Source organism: Tiliqua scincoides, chromosome 5, assembly GCF_035046505.1.
Source record: "Tiliqua scincoides isolate rTilSci1 chromosome 5, rTilSci1.hap2, whole genome shotgun sequence".
Lineage (NCBI taxonomy): Eukaryota > Metazoa > Chordata > Lepidosauria > Squamata > Scincidae > Tiliqua > Tiliqua scincoides.
The window spans coordinates 130,822,497-130,840,796 of record NC_089825.1 but is presented as its reverse complement, the minus strand read 5'-3'; the positions used below and the strand labels follow the sequence as shown (position 1 = coordinate 130,840,796).

Sequence of the window (18,300 nt, the reverse complement as noted above, 5' to 3'; positions counted from 1 at the left end):
CTTATACCATGATCTCGGAAGCTAAGCAGGGTCAGGCCTGGTTAGTCCTTGGATGGGAGACCGCCCAGGAATATCCGGTACTGTAGGCTTATACCATAGTCTTTCGAGACTGAAGGTTGCCAACCATCTGCAGTGGGTGTCCCTAGAGCATTGCATCACAGCCCTGATAATAATGCAGCCTAATTATGTCCCCTCCGAGGAGAATTCCTGTTGCACCTCTGCTTTCCCTCCTTGCAATGAACGGGCACACCCTAGGATTTCTAACTGGTTGTTCGGTTCTTGCACATGACCAATGGCCTGGCAGCTAGTTTAGGAAGCCAGTGGTTCCTTTAGCAAGGCCACTTGATTGAATCTGGCCATGGTGTTGATGAGGGCAGCTGGGTAGAGAACCCTTCTGTTGTGTCGCTAACAACTTCTTTGCTGCACGTAAAGAACCTCCTAGGCGGTGACTTCTGTTCACCATGTCAAAAGCACTATGCAAGCAAAGTACAATTGCCCAGGGAATGTCCCTAGGAGCAAACCAAACCAGCCTGGTAGAGTGTGAGGAGGGGAGGGTTAGTGTGTGGCCAGTTAAAAGTATAGCCTTCCTCCTGGCCTGTGGATCAGATGTCTCTTGCCATCGGTTTTGCTTCTAAATCATGTTACTGACCCGGGTCATGCTCTCTTGACAGGCACCCAGAGCCATGTACCCGTATATATGTACATGCAAGTCTGTTTGCACACATCAGAAGAACACGAGACATATAGTCAACAGTCAACAAAACCTTTATTAGGCATAAACATTTGATAGGTGAGGACACTGTACAGAAATCGTAGAGAGTATAAACCTAAGTAGTACACAAATATATGTATATATGCACACCTATGTGTACACACAGATACAACGTACATTACATTTTACAAACAAAAATGAATTATTTAAAAGACAGAAACAATCAGTTACACTGCGGATCTTGCCAGAATGTAGCCTACTCAGTGATTACTTGGTACAGAAAGCTTGGCTCAATTCAGAATACTCAAATTTAGGAACTGTGCGACTGAGAGGGTCGTATGTTCTACATCACCTGCTAGAAGGAAGTGAATTATATCTTTCTCAGAATGCCCTGTTTTGGATGGAGCAAGGGAGAGAGAAATTGCTGCCTTAGTACTTGATATCTGGGACAGTGCAATATGATGTGTGTGGATGATTCTATTTTGCCTAAATTGCAGCTACATAAACAATCTTCCCTGGAGGCATTTCTAAATCTGCCATGCAAGTCATTAGAGGGGGTCACATTACAGCGTGCCAAGGTAAAGGCCCTTCTCTCCAGGGGGTGTATTAGGAGGGACAGATAATTTGGTTGTTGACCACTTGTGATTTTAAGTTGAAAATTCAGACATATAGTGTATGAGAAGGGATACTGAAGGTTTTACCGAAAAGAACAGTTCTTCCAATCATAAGAAGAACCCGAGATCCAGATTGTTCTGCAGCATCGGTACCCTTTCAACTGCTAACTTTAACAAGAGTCCCTCTTTTATCCTCTTTGCTTCTTAAACACAAAATTCAATATGCAAATCTGCCCTGCAGGCTCTTCCTTTATGTAAATCTGCCTTGCAGTCTCTTCCTGTTTAAACAGCATCATCGGGGTTTACTCCATACCCTGGTTGGGACCCCTTTGTTCTGCACCAAAGAAAGGGAGAAGGAAGAGATGAAGTCCCTCTTACTCTTTCTCATCTTCCTGAATATCTCACCAGGTGAGGAATTACACAATGGGTTAAAAAAATAATTATGAGCCCAACACATAAAAGAATCCAGTGCCCAATTCAGATTTCTGCCCCTCTTTATAGGTGTCTTATCGAGTCTACAGCTGACAGAGTCTGGCCCAGGAGTGGTGAAGCCCGGAGAGTCCTTCAAACTGACCTGTGCTATCTCTGGGGCCCAGGTCAGTGATTACTATTGGGGCTGGATCCGACAGCCTCCAGGGAAAGGACTAGAATGGCTGGGGAACATTAGGAGCACTGCAAATGGAGGAACCTCTTACTACAATCCTGCACTGAGCAGCCGAACCAGCATCACCAGGGACACCTCCAGAAATCAAGTGTATCTTCAGTTGAGGTCTCCGACAGCTGCAGACACAGCCAAGTATTACTGTGCAAGAGACACAGTGAGGCAAAGCCATGGAACAGTCATACAGAAACCACACTCTGACCTCATAAGCTTTGCTGTCTCCCCCAGAAGTCCATGGAGCTAGTCTGGTTAAAGCACATCTGATTCTGTGAGCTCTACTAAAATGTCTGTCATGATGGCAGGCAGAGAGGGTGGATGGAAGGAATGCATGTTATCCCATAGAATGATATGGAAGCCATGGATGCAATTGCATAGGCCAGGCCCTGATTTCATTTCTTGGTCATACTCAGATGCAGACCCACACGCACACAGAGAGAGAGTGGCAATGAGGCAGTTAGCACATTCTCCAGTCAAGATCTGGGGTTCCATCCATATTTGGGGGCGGAGACATAACTCTGACCACCCACACACCCAGGCTTACCATGGATGCTCCAAAAACACTTGTACACATATGTTCCTGTAGCATGTGTGGCTAGGGGTCTTTGGTTGTTGATTGCAGTGCTGTACCACTACTTATCCATTCAGCAATACCACTACTTATCCAGTCCGACAAGTCTGACTCCAGGTGACTTTATAGACAAGAGCTCTCCATGCTGCCCTACCAATCACAGCTTCTTTCCATTGTTGGATATTCATCTTCGTATCTGTTTTGATGGTGTCCAGTCAGCCAAAGTGTTCTTTACCTGCCCCATTAATGCTTCCTGGAATCATGGCATTCTCTGGTGAATTTCCACAATGACATGGCCAGAGTAAGAAGTCATCCGTAGTCTCCGAATTTTGGCTTCGAATGATATGTCAGGTTTTGTCTGATCCAGCACCTCTTTTGGTTACTCTGGCTGTCCATGGTATACATAACAATTTTTGCCAGCACCACAGTTCAAATGTGTCAATTCCTCTTATAACCCTGCGTAACCTTCACTGTTTCTTCCAGAAGACCACGGCGCTTAGATAGCTAGTCTGGTTCTGGGAGCTCTACTAAAATGTCTGTCAGGATGACAGGCAGAGAGGGTGGGTGTAGGATGAAGCCAAGTACCTTTGGTTGTTGGTTTTGGTGCACACAGCCTACAGACTGGTACCAGTGAAAGCAGTGCCATAGCTAGAGGGGGTGCAAAGCACTAAGTTTTGCAGGGAGCCTCACAGTGGAGTGCATGCGGACACCATCCCCTTTGGAGTCATTCCAAAGGAGGCAAATGCCTCCGTTTTCCTCCCCCCACCTGGAATGGCTCCAAAGGGAAGGGGCTGCTTGCACACTGCTTTGAAGCTCCCTGCAAAACTTAGTGTTTTGCACCCCCCTCTAGCTACACCACTGAATGAGAGTGTAGGGCTCAGTGAGTGACTCCATGCCCTGAATAACAAACAAGAATCAGTTTATTGAGAGGAATGAATTCAACCAGGAAGACAGCATGAAAAATATGACTTTATTTATTTATTGCATTTTTATATTGCTCTTCCTCCAAGGTGCTTAGGGTAGCACAGACAGATCCTCCCCTCCTTTTGTCCTCACAACCACAACAACAACAGCAACCCTGTAAAGTGGGTGAGGCTGAGAGATAGAGATTAGCCCAAGGTCACCCAGGAAACTTCATGACTGAGTGGGGATTTGAACCTGAATCTTCCAACTCCCAAACCACCACACCACCATGGCTCTCTTGGCTCTGTATACACTCTAAACAAGATGTGCTGTGTTTGGCTGAACATGGATGGGAATGACTTAACTGGGAGAGCCAGTTTTGGGCAGGGAGAATGGGGACAGGCAGCCACTGAAGGGGCAGGAAATGCAGGGAGAGATGGAGAAGCAGCCTGGGAACTTGCAATGTCCAGTGGGACACTGCAAGAGAGCTGCACAGTTCTACTGCAGAGCAAATATCACGGTGTCCATTCAAAGCCCATGCAACCCGTTAAAAAGCCTTCTGAGGTTTGAGTTTATCGTGAAAGTGATTGCAGTTTCCTAGAGCAGGGGTGCCCAAACCCCAGCCCGGGGGCCACTTGCGGCCCTCAGGGACTCCCAATTCGGCTCTCAGGGAGCCCCCAGTCTCCAATGAGCCTCTGGAGACTTGCTGGAGCCTGCGCTGGCCCAACACAATGTTCGACCTCTCATGTGAGCTATGGGACAAGGGCTCCCTCCACTGCTTGCTGTGATGCAGCAGTGGCAGCGAACGAAAGGCCAGCCTTGCTTTGTGGAAGGCCTTTTATAGTCCTTGAGCTATTGCAAGACCTTCATTCATTCATATAAGTTCCATCTCAAATACATTCATTTATGTAAATTTATTCAAATTTGAAATGCAAATTAATTATTTTTTTTCCCCTGGCCCCCCGACACAATGATGTGGCCCTCCTGCCAAAAATTTTGGACACCCCTGTCCTAGAGTATGGAGATCCTTTTCAAAGTTGAGGTCTGCACTTCTACTTGTCCACCAATAGGTGGCAGCATTTCACAGTTAAAAGGAAGCAGACAAGTCCCTGTATTTTCCTTTGGCAGCATATTCTGAGTCGCTTGGCTGCTTCCCAGGACAAAGTTTCCAAGGTCCATGTTTGCAAATGCTGTATAGGAAGAGAGATCCTCTGAATCGTGGGGAGGCTCTCTTCCCCTGCAGCACTTGCGAGCCTGGTGGAGCTACAGCCCTCCTCTTAGGGCTGATTCCCTGTTCCGCTTTGGTGGAGTTGAAAAGCATATCAGGGCATCTATTTCAGTGAAAGAGACACAAGCTGTGCCACTGAAACATTCTTAAATAAAAGCGGGACCGTTGCAGGACTAGGGTTTGATTCTCCCTCTGCAGGCACAGAGGGCAAGGGCAGTAGCGTAGCTAGTGGGGGTGCAAAGCACTAAGTATCCAGGGAGCCTCACCGCAGTGTGCAAGTGGCCCCTCCGCTTCTGAGCCATTCCAGGCGAGGGGAGCAAAAACAGAGGTGATTGGCTCTGAAGAGGAGGGGCTGCTGGCACACTGTGGTGAGGCTCCCTGCAAAACTTAGTGCTTTGCACCCCCTCTAGCGATGCCACTGGGCAAGGGAGCCGCAGCTCAGTGACAGAGCGCCTACTTTCTGTGCAGAAGGATTCATTCCGATCCCTGGCAGCATCTAGCAGAGAGCCCCTTGAACGCTCCGGGGAGTCTGTGGCAGTCAGAGGAGACAATCCTGAGCAGGATGGATGAATGCCCAGCATCTCTGACATCACCAGTGCTCACAAACAAAGTGGCAGTAGAGACGCTCAGTCCACAGACAGTCTTAAATCTCCTGGCTGACAAAGACATGCAAATTCCTCCCAGGGAGCTGCCCTTTAAGGTGCCAAGCCCCCAGTCACAGGGACCTGGTGGCTGTACCGTCTCTCCCTGACTGCTCCTGAATACGGGTTACAATTCTTGCCTGCGAAAAATCATGAACTTGTCTGTCAGCATTTTGGTTCTATTAACGTTCGGGCCACTCTGTAAGTATTTTGTCAGGGCAGATTTATGCCTGAAAATGCCAACAATCTTTCCGATCCTCACTTGGCATCCTCACTGGGCTCATCCCAAAGACTGTTTTGGGATGTCTTCCTGGGTGGCACTGAAACAGGTGGGAGTTGCAGATTTTGCTGTAGACTTCAGGTTTCATAGATAGATTTTAATGGAAATGTGGAGAGACAACACTCTTCTGACTGCTCAATATTGGGGCATGTTAAACCCCTCAGTGTCCCCATCCACGTCACACATATACTGAAGTACGTTGCTGCTTATGGAACCTGGTTACTCACAAGTGATGCCTCAATGTTGTGACTATTCTTTTTTTCTCTATAGGTGTCCTCTCGAATGTGCAATTGGTCCAATCAGGATTAGGAATGGTGGCGCCTGGACAAACCCTCAGCCTGACATGCGCGGCCACATTTTCTGATAATAAGAACATTGACAACTACTACTGGAGCTGGATCCGGCAGCCTCCTGGGAAAGGACTGGATTGGATAGGAAGGATAGACCCAGAAAATGGGGATACCAAATATGCTCCGTCTCTCCAAGGCCGGGTAACCATCTCATCCGATTCTTCCAAGAATGAAATTTACCTCCGGCTGAGGTCCCTGACAGCTGCAGACACGGCCATGTATTACTGTGCGAGAAGCACAGTGGGCAGAGTGAGGCAGAGACCCAGGCAAAAACCAGGAGGGGAAGTGGTTCCGGAAGCATGTGTTCCAGATGACATTGTTCAATCTCTGCCATACAGGGAAACGTCCTTGGCATGTCCTTGGAGCCTCGCATCACAGCCAAGCCAAAAATGCAACAGAATTAAGGGCCCAATCCTTTCCAGCATCGATGCAGCTGCAATGCAGCCCTGAGGTAAGTGAACAAACGTTCCCTTACCTTGAGGAGGCCTCCGTGACTGCCCTCCCACCACAGAATGCAGCGTGTGCCCCATTGGCATGGCTCAATCAGCGCTGGAAAGTTGGATAGGATTTGGGCGCCCTACGTCCCCTCCCAGGAGGCTGCCTGTTGCATCTCTGCTTCCCTCCTTGCAATTGGGAGGCAGCCCAAAACAACCATTTACCCAACAGAAAACATCAGCACATTGAGATGTCACATTTCCACAGCGTCCTTTGGGCTTCAGATATCCCTCTGATGGCACCAACAAGCTTATCCCTGCAATCCAGGTGTGTGTGAAAAGGATGGGCCTTCAAGTACTGAAAGAGAGACCACTTGAGAGTTGGGAGATACTAAGTGAAGTTCTCTGTGGAGAGATTTTGGATCTCCTGCCACCTTTGCACTTGATGCTAGTTTGGTGGGGTCACCTGAATGGTGCCTGGTGGTTGGGAGACCCTGAACATCTGGCCTCAGGATGGAAGCTGAATGGCTGGACATAAAAAGAGGGATCATGATGTTCTTTCATGTGACTCTCTGGAACCCACATTTGACATGTGTACACTATCTCCTGATCTTGTCTGATCTGGGAAGCTAAGCAGGGTCAGGCCTGGTTAGTATTTGGATGGGAGACCGCCTCAGAATACCAGGTGCTGTAGGCTTATACCATAGTCTTTCGAGACTGAAGGTTGCCAACCATTGCCATGGCCTTACGGCAGTGGAGACTACTGTGCGTTGGAAACAGCCTCCCCGGCACAACCAGAGCTTACCATTCCGTGGGGGAGGCTGCCATTATCACATCTGATCTCCCCCATGTCCACTCTGCCCAGCTGTGTCTGCCAGGAAACCCTGGTGCACAGCCTGCTGGGGCAGCAAAACACAGAAGCGGCTGGGCAGAGCAAACCTTGGGGTAGACTGGCAGTAACAATGGCAGCCTCCCGCATGGAACACTAAGCTCCATTCATGCGGGGGAGGGATTAGTGTGGGTGCTGGATTCCTGAAGACGGTGAAATGCCCTTTCACCAAGTTGAAATACTGTCACTCACAGCCATCAGCATATGTCAGTTCTAATCCCTTCCCAGGACCCATCCAGGAGAACCAGGGCCACTTGCTAGCCTCCACTGTTTCTCCTTCCAGCCCCCAAGGGATCAGGGGGATAAGTGACTGGCATATCATTGGGTAAGGGGGCAAGATTTGGCATGCCCCTTCAAAGGTCTTGGGCTACCCTTAGGTGGAATAAAAATCTAATCAAAAATAAGAAAGAAGTGGTTAAAGTTTAGCCTTGTACACATTGTGGGGTTGGCCTGAGCTCCTTTAGTGACACCTTTTTGAGTATAGTACAGGGGTGCCCAAACCCCGGCCCTGGGGCCACTTGCGGCCCTCGAGGACTCCCAATGCGGCCCTCAGGGATACCCCAGTCTCCAATGAGCCTCTGGCCCACTGGAAATTTGCTGGAGCCCGCACTGGCCTGACGCAACTGCTCTCAGCATGAGGGTGACTGTTTAGTGACTGTTTGACCTCTCATGTTAGCTGTGGGATGAGGGCTCACTCCACTGCTGGCTGATTCACATCTATGATGCAGTAGCGGCAGCAAAGACAAGGCCTGCCTTGCCTTGTGTGAGGCCTTTTATAGGCCTTGAGCTATTGCAAGACCTTCATTCATTCATATAAGTTCCACCTCTAGTATATTTATTTATGTAAACCTATGTAAATTTATTCAAATTTTAAATGTAAATTCATTCTTTTTTCCCCCTGGCCCCCGACACAGTGTCAGAGAGATGATGTGGCCCTCTTGCCAAAAAGTTTGGACACCCCTGGTATAGTACTTTTTAGCCTCTTCAGAATGATTTGCCCTCCTTCATTGAGTCTTGAATTTCATGGATTCAACAGCTATGACACTTTCCAACCTGTACAGCCAGGTAAAGAAGCAAAGAGTCTGTGGGCAAATGTGGGCAACGGACGTGGGAACGGAGATTAAACTGGGGAGCGGTCACGTGGCATCTTTGGGTGACAACTCACTGACACTGAAGAGGAGCAGGAAACCTGGGACATTTCAGAGAGGTGGGGACAAGGGATGGATTCCTCTCCCTCGCTCTTCTCCAGGTAACAAAAGAAGCTTCCAAACAGTTCTCAGAGTCAAAACCTTGTTAGGCAGTGGTGTCGGTAGGGGAGGGAGGGCGCTTTGGGATGCACTGGGTGACATGCACTGTAGGGTGATGCCACTACTGGCCAACATTTTTAAAATCTTGGTATTTTCAAATAATGCCATCGTGTTATATATCATTTGATGTGTAATTTCCTGCAGAATGCAATGAAATGAACCATGTTGAAATATCTCTAGTCTATCAAAAGTTATAGCAAAAAAACAGTGGGGTGGGGTGGGGCGATGGTGCATCATTTACACTTACACACTTACTACCTGGGGCATTGCCTCACCCACTGCATGGAAGGAGGTTCATAATGGGGGGTGACGCACTGGCCTCCTGCACTGGGTGATGCAATAGTAACGCCACTGTTGTGAGGACAAGTGTTATAGCCTTAAGGTTACAAGTCTGAGTCAGAAAGAGAGAGATGCTTGACCCGGATGGCACTTTGGCAAGTCTAGATGAATAAAGAAGAGCATTCTTCCAATCCTAAGAACACCACCAGATCCAGATGCCTTGGCTCTGTACTACTACTACTACTACTACTACTAATAATAATAATAATAATAATAATAATAATAATAATAATAATAATAATAATAAACTTTATTTATACCCCGCCCTTCTCCCTAAAAGGGACCCAGGGTGGCTTAAAACATGTTAAAAACAAATCAAAAACATAATTTAACAAACAGATAAAAAACATATTAAAAACACATTAACAGATATCATAAAAACAGTAGGCAGATAAAAAGGTACATAAAAAGAGCATAAAGCAGCAGATCATAGAGGAAACAACCCTGTAAAAATACTAAAAGATCTAGAAAGATGTTAAAAAGGCCATGAACTCAGAAGGCTTGTTTAAACAGAAGGGTCTTCAGGCCTCGCCGAAAGGTCTCAAGAGAGGGAGCCATTCTCAAGTCAAGGGGAAGGGAGTTCCATAACGTTGGTGCCACTACTGAGAAGGCCCTATTTCTTGCCGCCGCCCCACGTACCTCCTTAGGCGGCGGCACTTGTAAAAAGGCCTTCTCTGATGACCTAAGAGGATGAGCCGGATTGTGTGGAAGTAGGTGATCTCTAAGATACCCTGGCCCAGAGCAGTATAGGGCTTTAAAGGTCAAAACCAGCACCTTGAACTGGGCCCGGAAATGAATGGGCAGCCAATGTAGCCCCCGGAGAAGGGGGCTGACAAACCGCCTAGCTCCAGTGACCACACAGGCCACCGCATTCTGCACTAATTGCAGTTTCCGAACCATCTTCAGGGGCAGCCTCACATAAAGCGCGTTACAATAATCTAACCTCGATGTCACCGTAGCATGGATCACTGTGGCCAGGTCTGCACGATCCAAGTACGGCACACCAGCCGAAACTGAGCGAAGGCCCCCCTAGCCACAGCCGCCACCTGGGAATCCAGGAGCAGCTGTGAGTTCAGGTGGACCCCCAAGCTGCGGACCTGCTCCTTCAGAGGGAGTGCAACCCCATTCAGAGCAAGCCGATAGTCCAGCACCTGCATCGAGGATTTCCAAACCAGGAGAGCCTCCGTCTTATCCAGATTTAATTTCAGCTTGTTAGCCCCCATCCAGATCCTCACTGCTTCCAGACAGCGCTCCAGGCCCTAACCGCCACCCTGGAATCTGGAGGAAAGGAGAGATAGATCAGCATATTGATGACACCCCACTCCAAACCCCTGGATGACCTCTCCCAGCGGTTTCATGTAGATATTAAATAGCATGGGGGACAGAATTGAACCCTGTGGCACCCCGCACCTCAAAGGCCAGGGTGTTGAACAGGCATCCCCCAGCACCACCATCTGGGACCGACCCTCCAAGTAGGGCAGAACCACCGCAAAACAGTGCCTCCAACTCCCAGCTTGGCCAGTCAGCCCAGAAGGATACCATGGTCGATGGTATCGAAAGCCGCTGAGAGGCCCAGCAGGACCAACAGGGACTGTAGCAATGCTTGCCTTCAAAAAACTCATCAAGTGATCTTGGCAAGACTCCTTCTTTTATCCTCTTTGCTTCTTCAGTGCAGGACTAGCCAATGCCCTTCATGTAAATCCTCTTGCAAGCTCCTCCTGTTCAAATAGCATCATCAGGGTCTACTCTGTGCCCTGGTTGAGACCCCTTCATTCTGCGTGAGGGTCAGAGAGAAGGAAAGCGATGAAGTCCCTGTTGCTTTTTCTTATCTTACTGAGTGTCTCTCCAGGTGAGGATTTGTGTCGTGGGTTAAAAAAAAAAGAAAGATTATGAACCCACTAGAAAAGAATCTAGTGCCCAATTCATATCTCTGCCCCACCTTGCAGGCATCTCCTCCAGTCTACAGCTAGTGGAGTCAGGCCCAGGAATGGTGGAGCCTGGAGAGTTCTTCACACTGACCTGTGCTGTCTCTGGGGCTTAGGTCAGTGAACACTACTGGACCTGGATACAACATCTTCCAAAGAAAGGGCTGGAATGGATGGGGACCATTCGGAGCTCTGAAGACTCCGGGACCTTTTACTACAATCCTGCATTCAGCAGCCGAACCAGCATCTCCAGGGACACCTCCAGAAATCAAGTGTTTCTTCAGTTGAAGTGTCTGACAGCTGCAGACACGGCCATCTATTACTGTTCGAGAGACACAGGGAAGCGAAGCAATGGAGGAGTCATGCAAAAACCACCCTGAGACCTCATAACATCCACTGTTTCTCCCAGAAGTCCACAGAGCCCAAATAGCTAGTCTCTTGGTTGTGGTGCACACACCCTATAGAATGGAACCACAGAAAGAGCAGAGCACGTTCTATGCCCTGAATAGCATGGACAGGAAAAAGTTAATTGGGTGAGGCGGGTTGGTGGGGGGTGGATGTGAACAGGCAGCCTAGTGGTCACAGAAGGGAAAGAAAATGCAGAAATAGTTGGACAAACAACCTGGGAACACGGGATGCCTGGTGGAAATGTTCAAATGGAAGGGGTACACTTTTTCTTGCCTACCAGAAGGCGGAAGCGTTTCATAGTAAAAGGGAAGCAGAGAAGAATTTTTGCCAAAGTCTGTCCATATGGTGAGTTCACCTGGCTCTTTCCAGAACCATCTCTGCATCTTGTGCAGCATCTTAATCATGGGGAGAAGCTCTTCCCATACAGCACCTGCAAGCAGAGCCTGCAGGGGCTGGATTGATGTCTCTTTTCTTAGGAATGATACCCTGGGGCACTTTGGTGCAACTGAAAAGCATATCAGGGAATATGAGACTCAGAGAACTCTTTCTGGAGAAACTAAGAGTTTCATCATTAGAAGTAAAACTGCCGCAGGGCAAGTGGTTTCATCTTCCCTCTGCTCTCACTTAGGTTGTGGTCCAAAACTTTCTGCTACCCCCTGCAAATTTGCGTAACAAGACACAGAACACTAGGGCTCGATATGGGGTAAAGGGACATCACCTTACCCTTACTTGACCTCCAGCCTGCACTGGATGAGGCACAGACCACTTACAGTTCCAGCACAGGATCGCACCCCGAGTCTGTCAATGCGGTCTCCGCAGCGTCATTTTATAAGCCCCAGCTGGCCTAATGGGGTTCTGCTAGTACAAATCTGAGCAGCATGTGTAGCTGCTCAAGTCAGGGAGGGGGGTTCGGATTTGGCATGTGCTGCCACCAGTGGCATAGCTAGACGGGGGCAAAGCACTAAGTTGTGCAGGCACCTGAATGCGCCGTGCAAGTGGCCCCTCCCCTTCAAAGTCACTCTGGGCAGAGGGAGAAAAACGGAGGTGGAATACTGGCTGCCACTGCCAACGCTGCCATCCTCCTGGGCCCAGTCCACACCCCTGTTGGGCAATCTCATCCTAGTTAGGAGCAGGCTGTTATGTGCTAGCAGGTCAGCCCAAGACTCCAAGTCTAACTGTAACTGTTTCAGGGGAGAGGCCTGAGATCAGCCTCAACCAGCCCTCCAAGCTCCTGAACAGCTGCAGTGTCAGTGAAGGGCGATCATTCAGTGGGGAAGATTCATCCTCCCTCTGCAAGTGAGGGAAGTTATTTCATAGCCATCACTTGAGGGGTTCGCTCCTTGCCTGCAGACCTCGGTTCCGGTTACAGAGAACACACATTCCGGATCCTGGCCCTGACTCCCAAGTCCCCACCAGCTCACGCACGGGGCCGCCCAACCGCCCCAAAATGCCCCCCTCTGCCTCATCCCATCCCCCCAACATACACACACCCAGAGCCACGTCGGTCTGGACAACCCAGTACAAACCCACCCAGCCCAAGGCCTGCATCTGCATGGGGAGGCTGAAAGGAGGCGTAAACATACTTAATGGCACGTTTGCAACCTTCCCGGGCTGCCACAAGGGACTTGCGGCAGGCCAGCACCGGGTCAGGATTGCACCCCAAAAAAGTTGACTTTGCTATACGTGGAACTGCTTCACTACATTCAGGGCCTAGTCATGGGTAAATATTGCATTGCTTTTCTTCTATATAATTTGGCTCAGGGTCCGATCCAGACCCGCTTGCGCCGGCTCAGCTCCAGAGTGCAGTGTTGCAAACGTGGACAGGCAACTGCCACCTGGAGCGCCAGGTGAGCACTGAGTGGCAGAGAGGCGAGTGGGGGGTGGTATTCCGGGGCAGGGGGATGCTCAGCTTCACCGGATCTGTATTCCCTTGTTGGGCCTCCCAGCCTGACACAGGGCTGCTTTACTCTGCGCCAGCTAAATCTCGTCTTATCTTGGAAGCTAAGCAGGGTCAGGCCTGGTTAGTACTTGGATGGGAGACCGCCTGGGAATACCGGGTGCTGTAGGCTTCTACCATGATCTCGGAAGCTAAGCAGGGTCAGGCCAGGTTAGTACTTGGATGGGAGACCGCCTGGGAATACCGGGTGCTGTAGGCTTCTACCATGATCTCGGAAGCTAAGCAGGGTCAGGCCAGGTTAGTACTTGGATGGGAGACCGCCTGGGAATACCGGGTGCTGTAGGCTTCTACCATGATCTCGGAAGCTAAGCAGGGTCAGGCCCGGTTAGTACTTGGATGGGAGACCGCCTGGGAATACCGGGTGCTGTAGGCTTCTACCATGATCTCGGAAGCTAAGCAGGGTCAGGCCCGGTTAGTACTTGGATGGGAGACCGCCTGGGAATACCGGGTGCTGTAGGCTTCTACCATGCGGAAGCTAAGCAGGGTCAGGCCCGGTTAGTACTTGGATGGGAGACCGCCTGGGAATACAGGGTACATAAGAACATAAGAACAGCCCCACTGGATCAGGCCATAGGCCCATCTAGTCCAGCTTCCTGTATCTCACAGCGGCCCACCAAATGCCCCAGGAAGCACACCAAATAACAAGAGACCTCATCCTGGTGCTCTCCCCTACATCTGGCATTCTGACTTAACCCATTCCTAAAATCAGGAGGTTGCGCATACATATCATGGCTTGTACCCCATAATGGATTTTTCCTCCAGAAACTCATCCAATCCCCTTTTAAAGGCGTCTAGGCTAGACGCCAGCACCACATCCTGTGGCAAGGAATTCCACAGACCGACCACGCGCTGAGTAAAGAAATATTTTCTTTTGTCTGTCCTAACCCGCCCAACACTCAATTTTAGTGGATGTCCCCTGGTTCTGGTATTATGTGAGAGTGTAAAGAGCATCTCCCTATCCACTCTGTCCATCCCCTGCATAATTTTGTATGTCTCAATCATGTCCCCCCTCAAGCGTCTCTTTTCTAGGCTGAAGAGGCCCAAACGCCGTAGCCTTTCCTCATAAGAAAGGTGCCCCAGCCCCGTAATCATCTTAGTCGCTCTCTTTTGCACCTTTTCCATTTCCACTACGTCTTTTTTGAGATGCGGCGACCAGAACTGGACACAATACTCCAGGTGTGGCCTTACCATAGATTTGTACAACGGCATTATAATACTAGCCGTTTTGTTCTCAATACCCTTCCTAATGATCCCAAGCATAGAATTGGCCTTCTTCACTGCCGCCGCACATTGGGTGGACACTTTCATCGACCTGTCCACCACCACCCCAAGATCTCTCTCCTGATCTGTCACAGACAGTTCAGAACCCATCAGCCTATATCTAAAGTTTTGATTTTTTGCCCCAATGTGCATGACTTTACACTTACCGACATTGAAGCGCATCTGCCATTTTGCTGCCCATTCTGCCAGTCTGGAGAGATCCTTCTGGAGCTCCTCACAATCACTTCTGGTCTTTACCACTCGGAAAAGTTTGGTGTCATCTGCAAACTTAGCCACTTCACTGCTCAACCCTGTCTCCAGGTCATTTATGAAGAGGTTGAAAAGCACCGGTCCCAGGACAGATCCTTGGGACACACCGCTTTTCACCTCTCTCCATTGTGAAAATTGCCCATTGACACCCACTCTCTGCTTCCTGGCCTCCAACCAGTTCTCAATCCACGAGAGGACCTGTCCTCTAATTCCCTGACTGTGGAGTTTTTTCAGTAGCCTTTGGTGAGGGACCGTGTCAAACGCCTTCTGAAAGTCCAGATATATAATGTCCACGGGTTCTCCCGCATCCACATGCCTGTTGACCTTTTCAAAGAATTCTATAAGGTTGGTGAGGCAAGACTTACCCTTACAGAAGCCATGCTGACTCTCCCTCAGCAAGGCCTGTTCGTCTATGTGTTTTGAGATCCTATCTTTGATGAGGCATTCCACCATCTTACCCGGTATGGATGTTAGGCTGACCGGCCTATAGTTTCCCGGGTCCCCCCTCTTTCCCTTTTTAAAAATAGGCGTGACATTTGCTATCCTCCAATCTTCTGGCACCGTGGCCGTTTTGAGGGACAAGTTGCATACCTTAGTCAAGAGATCTGCAACTTCATTCTTCAATTCCTTAATAACCTTTGGGTGGATGCCATCAGGGCCCGGTGACTTATTGATCTTTAATTTATCAATGAGGTCTGAAACATCTTCTCTTTTAACCTCTATCTGACTTAACTCCTCGGTCAGGAGGGGCCGTTCGGGCAGCGGTATCTGCCCGAGGTCTTCTGCCGTGAAGACAGATGCAAAGAACTCATTTAATTTCTCTGCCATCTCTAAGTCTCCTTTTATCTCCCTTTTCCCTCCCTCACCATCCAGAGGGCCAACCGCTTCTCTGGCGGGTTTCCTGCTTCTAACATATTTGAAGAAGCTTTTATTATTCCCCTTAATGTTGCTGGCCATGCGTTCCTCATAGTCTCGCTTGGCCTCCCCTATCACCTTCTTACATTTCTTTTGCCACAGTTTATGTTCCTTTTTATTCTCTTCATTAGGGCAAGACTTCCATTTACGGAAGGAAGCTTCCTTGCCCTTCACAGCCTCTCTAACTTGGCTGGTTAGCCATGCGGGCACCCTCCTGGATTTAGTGGAACCCTTCTTTCTTTGCGGTATACACCTCTGCTGGGCCTCTATTACTGTTGTTTTAAGCAGCCTCCATGCACTCTGGAGAGACTGGACTCTTTTTACCCTCTCTTTCAACCTCCTTCTAACCAGCCTCCTCATTTGAGGGAAGTCCGCCCGTCGGAAGTCAAGGGTTTTTGTTAGAGATTTGCCTGGTATTCTTCCCCCAACGTGCACATCAAAACGGATCGCAGCATGATCACTGTTCCCCAATGGCTCAGTAACATTTACATCTCTAACCAGGTCCTGCGTACCGCACAAAATTAAATCCAGAGTCACCTGTCCTCTAGTGGGCTCCGTGACTAGCTGATCTAAGCCACAGTCATTTAGCACGTCAAGAAATCCGGTTTCCTTATCGTGACCAGAACACAAATTGACCCAGTCAATATGAGGATAATTGAAGTCCCCCATGATTACAACCCTGTCCTTCCTTGTCACCTCCCTGATCTGTTTCCTCATTTCAAGGTCCCCATCAGATTTCTGGTCTGGAGGACGATAGCACACCCCCAGTATTACATCGCTGCACAAGCCTGGTAATTTAACCCACAGAGATTCTACGGTGGAGTCGGACCCACCTTCAATCTCTACTTTGCTGGATTCTATCCCTTCCTTAACATAAAGGGCCACCCCACCTCCAACACGCCCCTGCCTGTCCCTCCTGTAGAGTTTATAGCCCGGGATTGCGGTATCCCACTGATTGTCCGCATTCCACCAGGTTTCCGTTATGCCCACTATGTCAATATTTTCCCTTGTCACCAGACATTCCAGTTCTCCCACCTTTGCTCGTAGACTTCGGGCATTCGCATAAAAGCATTTATACACGGAATGCCCCAGGATGGGCTGCTTATTCGCTCCTTTGTCCCCTCATCCTTTCATTGCGCCAAACCGTCTATCACATCCCATCTCCCTACCTTTCCCAATTTCCTCTCCTACCCTGCCTTTGTCTTGTTGTTCTCTAACCTCCCCATCCTCATCCCATAGGGATGAGGAGTCCCGAACCGGATGCCCCTCGGCTCCTGTCGGCCTTCCCCCAGGGATCAGTTTAAAAGCTGCTCTGCCACCTTTTTAATGTTATGCGCCAGCAGTCTGGTTCCATTCTGGTTCAAATGGAGCCCGTCCCTCTTGTACAGGCCCCGCTTGTCCCAAAACGTTCCCCAGTGCCTAACGAATCTAAACCCCTCCTCCCTACACCACCATCTCATCCACGCATTGAGACCCCTGATCTCCGCCTGCCTAGCTGGCCCTGCGCGTGGAACAGGTAGCACTTCAGAGAATGCTACCTTTGAGGTCCTGGCTTTCAGCTTCCTGCCTAAAAGCCTAAATTTGGCCTCCAGGACCTCCCAGCTACACTTGCCCATGTCGTTGGTGCCGACATGCACCACAGCCGCTACCTCTCCCCCAGCACTGTCTACCAGCCTGTCTAGACGAGAAGTGATGTCCGCAACCTTCGCACCAGGCAGGCAAGTCACCATGCGGTCCTCACATCCGTCGCAAACCCCCATCTCTATGTTTCTAATAATCGAATCCCCCACTACAAGAAGCCCCCGACCCCCCTCCCGCCGAGGAGTATCCCGAGTGCGCTCGGATACGGGCCCATCCCCTGGAGAAGGGATCCCCCCTAGGGGATTGTTTCCCTCCTCTCCAGGATGACGTCCTCCAGTCCCGAGACTTCCCACCCGGGCAGCCGAGGAGCTGCACGCCTGAGGTTGGGACGAAGCCTGATCGTCCCCAGAAGTCTCCCCACGGTCCTCCTCTGGCTGCCTGCGCTTCTCCAGGTCGGCCACCAAGGCTTCAAGGGAGCGGACGCGTTCCCTGAGAGCCTGGAGCTCCTTGCACCGAGGACACACCCATGACTTATACCGCTTCAAGGGAGCGGACGCGTTCCCTGAGAGCCTGGAGCTCCTTGCACCGAGGACACACCCATGACTTATACCCCAGAGGCATATAATCATACATGTGGCACTCGATGCAGAACACTGGATAGCCCCCACTCTGCTGCTGGCTGTCTGACTGCATAGCTTTTTTGTTGTTGTTGTTGTTGTTTTATTTAGGGGTCCTTTTAAAAACCGTACACTGGATAGCAGCCCTTTTCTCTAGGGAAGAGGTAGGGCAGTGTCTGGGGCCCTGGCCTCCTCGCCCTGCTGCTGAACTCGCCCAGATGCTAAACTCTCGTGCCTTACCTGGCACTTAGTTCCCAGAGGCACTGGGTTCCCAGAGGCCACACGCGTCTGCAGAGAGCCTCACGCGATGGCCTGCCTAGCTTTATACTCCTGGCTGGCTCCTCCCCCCTCCTTCCTTCCTGATTGAAAGGGGGCTGGCCTTCCCAGGTGAGTTTACAAAAGCTCAGGAAGGCAAATGGCTGCTGATGGGCATGACCTACT

General features: G+C 49.9%; 1 gene segment (V, D, J or C); it reads left to right on the top strand.

Moving 5' to 3' along the window:
* The first annotated feature begins 1,654 nt into the window (after window positions 1-1,654).
* Window positions 1,655-18,300, top strand: part of LOC136651391 (Ig mu chain C region secreted form-like) — a 112,843-nt gene continuing 96,197 nt past the window's right edge. Inside the window, 2 exon segments of the C gene segment in view lie at window positions 1,655-1,734; window positions 1,828-2,144. Coding sequence covers window positions 1,689-1,734; window positions 1,828-2,144 — 363 coding nt within the window.